At 45.7% G+C, this 12214-nt stretch overlaps 1 protein-coding gene across 1 annotated transcript in view; it reads right to left on the bottom strand.

Annotated features, from left to right (window-relative positions):
• ASPG (asparaginase) overlaps window positions 1–12214 on the bottom strand; it is a 354315-nt gene that overhangs the window by 25394 nt on the left and 316707 nt on the right. Inside the window, 1 exon segment of the mRNA XM_078660269.1 lies at window positions 7616–7715. Coding sequence (XP_078516395.1) covers window positions 7616–7715 — 100 coding nt within the window.

Raw genomic sequence — 12214 nt, 5'->3', positions numbered from 1 at the left:
ACCCCTTTCCGGCTACCCAAGAAATAGCAGGCTGAATTAGAATACACTATCACGAGAAAAAAGATACTAGAATCAGATGAGGCTGATCTAGCTGAAATTCTTCATGGATCCATATAGGCTTCTCGGGGTGCTTAATTGTGGGATTATAAGTCTCTCCTATTCTATGACTAGACACCATCTTAGTTTTACGAAAGTGGTGAAGAACTGGGTGTTTAAGAGAGCGTATGACTTGGTGCCATTACATTGGATGCTTCCACAGCTGCTTCTAGCTGTCTTCTGGCACGGTTTACAAGTATAGCAACAACAATATATTATTCTACACAATTGAGGTTATACCACATTTTAAGAGCTGCGAGCAAACATAAGAGACTAAATGATGGGCACAGTTTTGTGGAATGGAACCCGCTAACACTCTTTCCATTACGTAATGAAGTGCTTGTCGAATATTATGAACCCAATGGTGTGCATACTGCAAGATTATTGGTCATAGTTAAGATGACACATAGCAGCTCAACCTGGGGCATATTTGGGTGCTTGTTGAACTCATCTAAGAAGAAGATTGTCTAGCACAACATGAGGGCAACTTTAATTCTGGCTTTGCATTAATAACTGCTGTTCATTTTGACCAATTATTAAAGAAACAAATAATCAGTTGAAAAGGTGTTAGGAGCTACCACGCTCATTCACAGGACCAATTAATTGTATTAAAATACCAACACTGCCGTCATACATTTCTCTCATTCAATCTAATTTGCGCTAGGCCTCTTTCCATTTCTTTAAATTGTTGCACGCACTGATAATGCAGTTTATTTGGAAGGCAAAGTAGACCAGTGAGACTGTAAAATGGCTGCAGCTGTTTTCCTAGGGACAGGGATGTGCCATACATGAAATTGCATTACTGGGCATTGTTTGAAAGTAGGAACATGCAGACCATGATCGCATCAACCCAGTTATCTGTTGTTTAGTGGTCTTCACAGGAGGAAAACCATCCAGGGGCAAACAACTCAAAACGCTGGATACTATTTAGAAGGTTTGGCTAGACAAACTCAAGAAGTTTGAATTTCCTCTAGGAAATTACCATAAACCACTTCTGGTTAATTCGATATTCTCAATTACCTACATTGAACCTCCTTCACACTAGTGAATTTTAACACGAAAAATCCACGTGCCCTGCTTTATATTAGGTGTGGAGAGACTCAGCCTCCATTCCTCAATGTGCCATGGCTGTGTACGAAGCTACAACATTATTGGGGTGAGATAGTAGCCAAGGTGAGAAAGATGACTGCGGAACGTTTGGAAAGTTTTGTGCAGCAGTGTCTTCTAGGGATGGTCCAGAAACCCAAAAATAAGAAAGCCCAATACAAGTTTGCACTTATGGCCAAATGACACCAGGATTCAAAGGTGCAAACGAAGACCCATTGGGGTACCTCACTGGGAAGAGGATGTGTTGGAAGGAGCTCTAGCCGAGGAGCTCAGTATGAGAGAAGATACAACAGATACTCAGAACCCACATGATTTGCATACATGTAAAACTGCATGTCCTAGTGTGATGTATATAATGCAAGATTATTACTGGCCTAAATCTGAAAAATAATGAATATTAAAATAAAAATCTTACGTCATCTGATGGCATGGACAAGAACATAAGTTATTTGCGGCAACAGCATGTCATTTTCATTTTTCTCATGGGACATTCAAGTTTAATTGTATTCTTACATTGGAGGAACTCATCTTTCGTTATGTTCTTAAATCACAGATGCAAAAGGATTCCTAACTTTGGACCCGCTTGCTTTCCCATTTCACAGAAGGGATTAATGTTTGCATGTTTGCATCTAAACAGCAGTATATTTATTGCCACTAGTGATACTGGTGACTATTATGGTGATATACAAGAAAGTGGTCAGGACTGTAGTGTTGTGAGCTGACAAAGCCTGCAGAGTTTGGTTAACCCATTCAGTAGAAAGGATCTTGCGCACTTGCATTAATAAAGACCTCCAAATCCTCATCTATATTGTTATTAGATCATCTGCACATCACAGTGCTAGAATGAACAAATGCCAACTACAAAGAACAAGTCAATGCTCACTATGTAGAAAAAAAACTTTGTAACACTTGCCAGGAGGATACAGTAACACTTGGGAAAAACCTCAGCTGCAGGCAATGGCTAGACCTCAGCACTGGACTTTTTTTTACTGGATTCAAGATTTGCATGCCCTAAGGGACTGAACAAATCAGTCAGCAAGTGGATGTGACGCGGAGAAGTTAGTATCAAGTGCAGGATATAGAATGGTACCTCGAGAGGATGACTAGGTGGGAGTTTTGTTCGGCAGCAAATACCTGACTGCACAGCAGCATCAAGAGTTTCAGAAACAAGATTAGAAGAGAATGCACTCTGGGATCGATCCCAGCATAAGTCTTGGAGGTAGGTTCTCAGAACTGCAGGGCAGGGGTCAACAAATGTAAGCAACCAGGGGTTATGCCAGCTGTTGAGTTCTTGTGGGGGATCACTGTGGGGTTAAAAGAAACAAGCAAACAGGGATGTGGGAAACAATGGGTTTACTGGCTCCCCACTTCCCTGAATTCACCATAAAATTCTAAACTCCAAGAACTCATGGCTCTGAAAATGACGCTGCAAGTCAATAAACCTTTCCTCAGAGTTCGCCTCAGACCACACGTTTTCAGCACTGGGTAGTGCCTGTAATATTCCCCTTTAGAGATTTGCTCCAGTCAAACTGTATTCTTCAAAGTCTGATAAGCACAAATGGAATTTAAGACAGAAAGTACTGTATGAACAAAAAAAAGAAATGCAATGAAGGAGTTGCATCATTTTATAGTTCCAGTGGTGTCATTTTGCAGGATCGCGCATGTATCATAATGCATGCCAGTTGTGGGGAAGCCGTTTTAAAAAAAAAAAAAAAACTTTTGATTTGGATCGGGAAATATAGAAAACATTGCGGAAAAGCTTTACTTATAAAGTGGAAGGGCTGGCAGCAATTTTTCACCTGGCCCTCAAAAAGAAAAAAAAGAAGCACAATAGGAAGGGAGCAACAAGGAGGGCAGGGGAAATTTAAAGCAGGGAAAGACCAAAATAGGCAGAAAGGAGAGGCACACGGTTAAGTGCACCTTGGACCATGGAGTGGGGGAAGCACACAGGCAAGGGAGAACATCCCAGAGTACAGGGGACGACAAGTAAATGACCAAGAGAGCAACATGGAGCATGCGAGGGAGAAGGTACCTGAGGGAAACAGCAGGAAAACATGTGCACTCTTATGGCGTAATTAAGTAAAAAGAAAAAAGAAATTCCCTAAAAGTGCTCAGGGCTATAGAGAAACAAGATGCACAAGGCAAGCTGTCAAATAAAAACAAGAATGAGGGTGACAATACACCAAACTTATTATAGGCAATTTTGTGCAGGCTTTAAGCAAATTGTAAGTTCTTGCTAAGCTGACAATGGGCAGCCTCAACATAAAAGTTCATTATCAACCAGAGTTCTAATTTCAGACTAATTCTGTATGGTATAGTGAGTAATGTCAAATTGTAAAAGCTCCATATATAAAAAAAAAAAAAACGATAAGTGGCAAGAGCCTGTAGTAAAACACCTGATTTCTTTTAAAATATGAAAAGAAATCCAGGAAGATCCTAGGCTCTTGTGTGAAATTGCTTTGTTTTACAGAACTGCAACCGTTGACTCCATTGACAGGTTGGACGCTGTTGGACGTAGCTCTTTTGGCAGGTTCACCCCGAAACTTTTTGCGTTCTCCTAGCCTTTTTCTGTAACCTAGTGTTGGTGATTTTAGGCCTCTGCGCACTTTAGCACTGTGGTACAGTGTAAAGTGCGTGCGCTCTCTGTGCATGTGTGGTGAGACTGGCCTGCCCTCCCATAGGAATGCATGGGGGATATGTGGGTCCCTGGTAGTTCCTTGTATGAGAGGAGTGCAGGGGCGAACTCGTGAGAATAAATGCTGCACAATGGTGTGCGCAGATTTATTGTGACTAGTGGACAAGTGCCAATTTTAGAAATTGGCATTTCTGTGTGTAGTGTGTCTGCCTGCCTGATGTGAACTGCATGTCGGGCTTGTGATTGACAGGGCCTGGCTGGTGTGGTTGGCTCCAGGAGCCAGGATGGGTCTGCCCAGTGGTGAATAGGGAGATCTGCATGTAGATGGGAGGAAGGAGTTGCACCTGGGACCTGAATAGGGCTATGCATTACCTCCACAATGCTGGCTCCACCTCCTGTGGCGAGTCTGATGTCCCTGGCCTGCACTGTGAATAGAGGAGAGGAACTGAGCACAACAAAGTGCTCCAAAGCTCCCCCAAACCAGTTGTGTCTGGTTTTTCCCCCAGCCCTGTGCTGTGTCACAAAGGGAAATGGTGTATAAAAGAAGGGGCTGTGACCCCATGTAAATGTTTTGCTTGTGGGTGCTGATCTTGCAGGGTGTGCTGCTGCTGGGGCCCAGGAGGACTTTCCAGGAGGCTGCCTGCCTGGGCCCAGCTATGCCCTGGAACCTTTTTGCTGGACTGCTTGTAGCCCTGGGAAGTTGGCGCTGCCCCAGCACCTTGTGAGTGCTGGCTTTGTTTTTGAAATGTACCTGGGTCTCTCTCTGCGCAATGGAGCACTCTGTTTGAATTCCCTGGGGCGCTGGAGCTTCGCTGCCCCGTGGCTGCATGACAATTAGAAGGGAGCCTACCCCTCATTGCCATTTTTGCGGTGATCACGAATGCGGGTGCCCACCCTGCTTATTTTGATGTGAATTGCGGGTGCCCACCCCGCATGGGCACTGCGTTTATTTTATTGAAATTGCGGGTGCCCACCACGCGTTTTTCCGCTGTTAAAAGCACCGCTGTGGCCCGAGTCACGGACAGGTCGGAAGTCATGCAACGCTGTGCCTGGCGGTAGGCGGGACTTCCGGTTTTGTGAGGAAGTCCCGCGCACGCCGCCGCCTGAAAAGCCGCTCAGAAGGAAGGTGATGGCGCCTGCCTGTGCGGGGCTTCCATTGCCGAGGGAGAGCCCTGCGGGCGCAACCAGTGGAGACGGAAGGCAGAGGGGACTCGAAGCACATTGCCGGTGCCTGCCCCCACCACGTGCGCGAGAGAAGCGTTGCTGCCGCATGGAGGAGTCCAGGTGAGAGGAGCTGGGGCGGAGGGGTCGCGAGGCACATTGTCGGTGCCTGCCCCTCTGTGCTGAGAACATGAAGTCCTGCACGAGGCCCGGTGAGTGGAGCCGAGGGGGAGGCAGCCTTGATGGAAGTCGGGAGTCCCCATGGAGGAGAGGTGGAAGCTCCCTGTACACCTCGTGGTACCTTATAAGGCACAAAGCTGGATTCCTTGTTCTTGAGCGGGCCCGCCGTTGCGGGACGCTCCAAAGTTTGGGCACATTTGATTAAAGGGCCCCAGTGGGGGTCCCGAGTGCCAGTGGTGCCCGTTTTTTACCCGTGTTGCGCCCCACAGAAACAGTGAGTAATGGCTCCTTGTAATAGAGGGCCCAGAAGGGACCGTGCTTTTATTGTTTAAGGAGCCCCTGATTGTCTAAAGGACCAATGAGCATTTTGTTAGTGCCCCCAAGGTGGGGCAGACCTTCACAGCGGCCCTACAGTTGCGGCGCCCGCTGCAGCGCTTGGGGCATGTTTATTTTCAGAGCCAGAGGGTTCCAACGATGGGCATAATTATGTCCTAGTGGGCCCAGAGGGGCCCATGTTTTCCCCGTGGTGTGGCACAGTGGTGGCCACATGTTTTTGCAGTATTGGAGAGAGTCCCTTAGAGGGACCGACATGGCAAAGAGGTGCCAGGCCTTCACCATCATTTACAGCTGCAACAGTGGCGCAGTTTTGATTTGGGAGTCCCTGAGAGGGACAGGAGCGGCACAGTGGTGCCAGGCCTCATTGGATTGCCAGCTGCCCGGCAAGTAGTGGGCAGCTGCACCGTTTAGGCCATTGGTTTCTTTGAGGGACATTGATTGTAAGTTAGAGTGAAATGCACTCATTTGCCCATCCTTCCACAGTTGTGCAGCACTTAGTGCCCGCTGCTCAGTTTAGGCCCTCATTTGAGATTCACAGCTGCCCAGCAAGTAGTGGGAAGCTGCAACGTTTAATTCTGCGCAGATTGCGCACCCTTGACTTTCGCTGCCTAGTCAGTGCGTCCTGACTGTTGGACACAGGGCACTTGAGCCCCTTTGGAGATGGCCAGTTGGCCAGGGGGACTGAGAGTTTTGTAGGGCGCCAGGCCCTAATGTGATTGTGGTGCTAGGAAATGTAATGTATGTAGTATGTTTTACGCACCTGTGTGATACTTTTAAATGTGGACTTTTAGGATTATAAGGTTGTTTTGCATATCATGGTTTATGCTAGTGAGATTATGTCTCTGTGTGATTTATTGCCCTAATGTGAGTTATGTTGAGGAGGTTAGGGTCTAATGTGTTTAGACTTGTGAGAGAATTGCGTAATGCGTTTATGCTGGTGAGGTTGGCGCAGAATGTTGTGGCTGTGCATAATGTAGTTTATGTTACAGGCTGATGCTAAGTACAGTGATTACCAGTTTTTACTGGTTGTACATTTATGATCTGTTTTACTTTTACCAAGTTTGCTTTGTGATGGTTCTGACAGTGGTCCATGTGGAACTGTCATGTGTATATAATCCCTTGTGAATATTGTCCGTGCCAGTTGGCACAGTGTATGTTATGTGTTTACTATTCTAATGTGTTATGAGAATACAAAGGCTATTTTTTTTATATAACCTTGTGTGGAGTTCCTTTTGTGGTGTGCCTGGGATGTTGTTGCTGAGTGCGTGCGCAAATGCTTTACACATGGCCTCCGGGATAAGCCTGACTGCTCGTGCCAAGCTATCAAGGGGGTGAGCAGGGGTTATCTTTGGCGTGTAACGCCCTTGCCCTGACTAGAGTGGTGGTTTCTGCCTGGCTTTGGCGCAAGCCTTAGCCAACCAGAAATCCCATTTCTAACCGAAGCCAACTACTGTTTGATATTTTCACTGTTAAAAAAGAACTAAAGTTAACTGAAGAAGAGTAGAAAACGCCACAAGAAAGGTGAGAACAAGTGAAATTAAATATACAACTCAAGATTTTGCATTCAAATCTGATATTCCTTAGGGCAATCTGTAGGTGAAGTGCCATGGTTGACATCTCAGAAGCTATAGTGAAAGCTGGATGTTTTCAGCAGTTGCACAATACCAGCAGCATCAAAAGGATACATGGACAGTCATGGAACTCAAATTGTTTGGACAAGTGTATTTTTGATATCAACCTTGAAGAAAAGAATCAAGGTCACCACACCAAGACTCATGCTCAAAATATTCTTAAAGGCCTCAAAAAACAACTAAATAACTAAGTCAAAAAGAATAATGCCAGTGTAAATTGTAAGGTAACTGAACCTAAAGAAATGTAGATGGATTTGACACTTAGACTGAGGGCCTGGCCATTAAATATCTAGAAGAGAACTTACAAATGCTTAAGCCTTATATTACAGACATCCAAGAGGAGTTTAATAACAAATAAAAAACATGTGTTTCCTCAAAATCAGGTAGTGGAGATAACTTCAGTCCCTTCTTTACATTCATGAACAAATCAAAAATGCTGTATGCAGTATGTGTCAACAGCCATACTTACCACTTGAAAAGGAGTTTTCCCATCATAACCAACTTGGTTCATGTCAGCGCCTGCTAGCCACCAAGCTGTCAAGCCCTCAACTCCACCACTAGCAGCCAAACTGTAAGACAGAAAGGTCGTCTGTTAGAGACAAAATCTCCAAGGCATTCACAAAAAAAAAAAACTCACCCTCCAACAGCAGCAAACAAGCAATTTCCCAATTAACATTTAAAAGGAAATCTGTGTGCTATGTCAAGATCACATGTTATGTTATTTCAATTTTTAAAGCGCACAGCTGCCCCAGCAAAGGGGCGTCCCGGCGCTGTATTTGGAAAAGAAACACAACTCAGTCAGGGCGAGAAAAGAAACCAAGCAGAGAAACCCTAAGAACCAATGGGAAAGATGAAGGTCTTAATGGCTCTCCTAAATGCCAGTAACTCATCCAGGGCGCGAATATGGGCAGGAAGAGAGTTCCACAGCTTGGGTGCCAACACTCTGAAAGAACGACCACCTGCTCTACTTCTCTTAAAACGTGGAACAACGGCCAAATTTTGCCCGAATGACCTCAGCTGCCGATAAGGAGCATAAGGAGTAATAAGATGCTCCAGTATCTGAGGCGAAGATGGTTTCAAAATTTTAAAAGATGGACATAAAGTCTTGAATTCAATCCTCTGAATCAGGGGTAGCCAGTGAAGCTTACGGATAGTTTCTTTGGCCAAACAAAATCTAGGAAGGCCAACCAGAGCCCTGGCAGCCGCGTTCTGAACGCGCTGCAACCTGGTAATTTCCGCCAGGTTAGCTCCGAGCAAAAGTGAGCTTGCATAATCGAGTCTAGATAGTATGGCAGCCTAAATTATCAGCTGTCGAGTAGGGGCGTCAAAAAATTTCAGAATCGGCCAAAGACCGCGTAAGATCCCAAAGCAGGTGGCTGCTACTTTTTTTGTATGCATGGAAAAGCTAAGGGAGGGGTCTAGCCACACCCCCAGATTTTTCACCTCAGCTGCCGGAGTGGGAATAGGGCCCAGTTCTAACGGCCACCATTTGTCGCCCAAAGTTTGAGCTCTTTTGGGCTGACTGACAGCCGCGGCCGGTAGTGGGAGTACCGGCCGGGCAGTGACGTGGGGAGGGGGAGGGGCAGGGTGGCGGGTAGTAATGTATGGATTACGGACTTTAAAAGGTAAGTAAACATAAAAATAAATAAAACGAATTTCGTTGCACACACTGTATCACCAAATGCGATGCAGTGTGTGCAACGAAATTTGTTTTATTCATTTTTATGTTTACTTACCTTTTAAAAACCGTAATCCATACATTACTACCCCCTACCCTGGCCCTCCTCCTCCCCTCGTCACCGCCCGGCCAGTACTCCCACTACCGGCCGCGGCTGCTGACTGAGCATTCTTCCCAAGCTCAATAAGCACCATTCAGTATAATACTATAGCTACATACTTAAAATCAACGTTCAATTTAGTTTGTGGTGTAAACGGTTTAAATGGGGAAATTTTAGGAGGAATAAAGTGTCTGTCTGCTGTACATTATAAGAAAACTCCAAATTACAGAGGAGTTCTATGACCACATGAGATCCAGGCCAAGTTACATTTTAAGATCATGAAACTCGAAGTGAGCTTGCAGGGATATTATTTATGCATGGTCTTTCCACACATGTGGGATTCACTGCAGAACTACCTTTTTGGGTCAACTCCTTTGGGGGGGGGAAGATATGCAAACACCAGGACCATAGTCAAATGAACAAATTACTGATCTTCGGTAACACTCTTTATGGTGGATACTATATCTAATCGATGAGTTCACATCATGTGAATAACGCAACACCCAACACAGTGCCAGATTGGATCTGCCGATTTTTCTCTGGATTGCTTCCATGTACCTGTAGGAGGCGTTGTGAGGCTCTGAGTCAGTTTCAATCCACCCCTGAGAGCCACAAATATGAACCATGCCTACAAGTGGACATCAGTTTCATGACTCTGCCTGCACCACTGGACGTAAAGCTTATTCACTGATCAGATGCAAGTGTTCAGACCCCTAAATAGGGATCTTTAGGGATTTTGAAAACAGTCTATTTCACAGAACAGGAGGAGAGAGGGCGGTGAGGAATCTGTGGTTACATAGAGTATCCACAAGAAAGAGCATTACTATGCTAGCTTGTCCTTATGATGGGTACTTCTAGCCGAAGACTTCACCTTGTCAATCGATGAAAAAGCAGTACATCCCAAGGTGGTGGGGTCTGGAATGTCTCAAACCAGAAAATCATGTTGTCTAAATGCACACCCTGCCCTTCCTGCCAGACCTGGCTGTATAGAGTAATGCCCACGTTGCATCCTGACATGTGTCTGGAACAGCCTCTCCATGTACCACCACAGTGGTAGCAAACTAGGCTCTGTTCAAATGAACCCTGAGGCCTGCTTCTTGGCCAAATCACGGCAGATCTGTATACAGAGGACTATCCAACTTGTTATGGTCTTTTTCTGCGGTGTCTTACCCTTTTTCTCTCCAACAAACCAGACGAGGAGCGGATTGTCCACTCAATGGCCTCTAGTAAAATCAATGCAAAAGCTCAAAGCTCTTTAGGGTCGAATTGGTGGAGTCACAACTTTCGTAAAACCCGCCACCATAGTCCTCAACACCAGATTGTTCCGGAAACAGGTGGTGTACGGAAGATGAATTGATAAAACCTGTAGCTCATTTACGCAACGATCTGAGGCTAGCAATATGAGGAAAACAGTTTTGAGAGTCAGTAGAAGCAAAGGACAGCTGTGCATCAGATCAAATGTTATTACCAAATTAGTATTCATTGTACCATTATAACGGGTTTAGTTGAGATCATGTGGACCAGACGTTAAAGGAAAAGCATCACAAGTGATTAGCCAAGGACGGTTGGTCCGGTAAAAAATTAAAAAGGCTGAAAGGTCTGACAAGTAACCTTTAACTATGCACAAGGCGAGTCCTTGCAGAGCATGCAACAACTTTTCTTTCAATTGGTCTGTGTGGGGGGAATTATACCAGGTCACAAACATGTGCGAGTGTCCAGTGTCAACAAATGTAATTGACAGAATCCCGGTTGATAGAATGACATTCACTACTTCAGGAGGGAGATCAAAGGCAGTTAATTGTCACTGCTCAATCTCTCTACACTAAAGTGTAGATTGATTGCATCTGGGTGCAGGGCCCTACCCTGCTATTGTGACAGAAAATCCTCCTGAAGCAGCAGCCTGGTCGGAGGACAAATGCTTATGCCCAGAATTTCTTGTTACCGCACTGTCCTGGCCCAATCTGGACTCGTTAGAATGACTTGGGCCCAGTCGTTTCTGATCTTCAGAGCTCACAGCAGAAGAAGCAGCAGCAGTAGAAAGGCATACAGGAGTCTTGTGCTCAACTAAGCAAAATGTGTCTCTAAGAGATCTTTCTTGGGAATGCCAATGCACTTATGTTTTGTTTACTGCGCATTCTCTGTGGTGGCGAAGAAATCTAAACCATTGCTAGGAAACGCCCAGTGCCACCTCTGCATGTAGTCGCCATTCATGATCCATTCGGCGTCAGCAACGGAGTAAGTTTGCCCTGGCATTTAAAGATCTGAGCAAGTGGTTCAGGACTATGCCCTGCTGACTTAACTAATTTCAGTGGTGCAGGACCTCTTGGCACATGACCATTGACCCCATTTTGCCCTGCTTGTTGCAATACCACATGGTGGTGGTATTCTCTGTGAGCAACTGGGTCAGCCTCCTTTTGATGGATGGTAAGAGAATTTTCAACACTAAGCGAATGGCCCACAATTCCAACAGATTGATGTGGAGGTGGGTTTCCACTGAAGCCCAGAGTCATCCGATCACCACCTCTCGCAGATTGCCTCCCCACCACAACAGTGATGAATCTGTCCCCACCGTCAGCTCTGGGTGGAATAGGGACAGGGATCCGCCACCACTCCAATTGGAGTTGAGCACCACCCAGCACCACTGGAGGCCTTTTGCACTCTCCTTTGATGGAATCCAACAGGTCCTCTAGTTGATGAGCCCACTGAGACTTCAGATCCCACTGCAGAGCCAGATTATTCTATCAGCTTAAGTCCATTGTGCAGTATGCAGATGTCTGAGAAGTCTCGCAGCCACTCTCAATGAGGCTTTTAAAAAATTATTATAAGATCATAGCCAGAATATCCTGGACTAGTTAATCCAGAGGGAAGGATTGAAGGTGCACCATACCCAACGTGGATATAATGAACGGGAGGATCTGCGAAGGAATCGACCAGGGGGTGTGTTGCTGCTTTCCTTGAGGTGCTCCAGGGTGAGTCCACATTATTACTGAAGAGGCACATCGCATCAAATACCATGTCATTAGGCATGTCAGAACGTCAGTCAAGACGTCCATGGATCTTATCCATGATTGGAGTAGAAGCACTACACTGATACAGACTGCCCTGCTCAAGCAGTCAGTGGTGTCCGGCCCAAGACATGTTGTACTTTGAAGTTTTCTTGGAAAATCTGCACAAGGTTGGCACAGAATTCTTCGGGCTGTCAGCAAGATAATACTGACCATATATCGTCCCAGGAGGCAACTAGCATTTACTGACTGGAGGGCAAGGCTGGCTGAGGACATTGTTCTCTT

The sequence above is a fragment of the Lissotriton helveticus genome, chromosome 9 (assembly GCF_964261635.1).
Source record: "Lissotriton helveticus chromosome 9, aLisHel1.1, whole genome shotgun sequence".
Classification (NCBI taxonomy): domain Eukaryota; kingdom Metazoa; phylum Chordata; class Amphibia; order Caudata; family Salamandridae; genus Lissotriton; species Lissotriton helveticus.
This window is presented reverse-complemented; position numbering and strand designations above follow the sequence as displayed.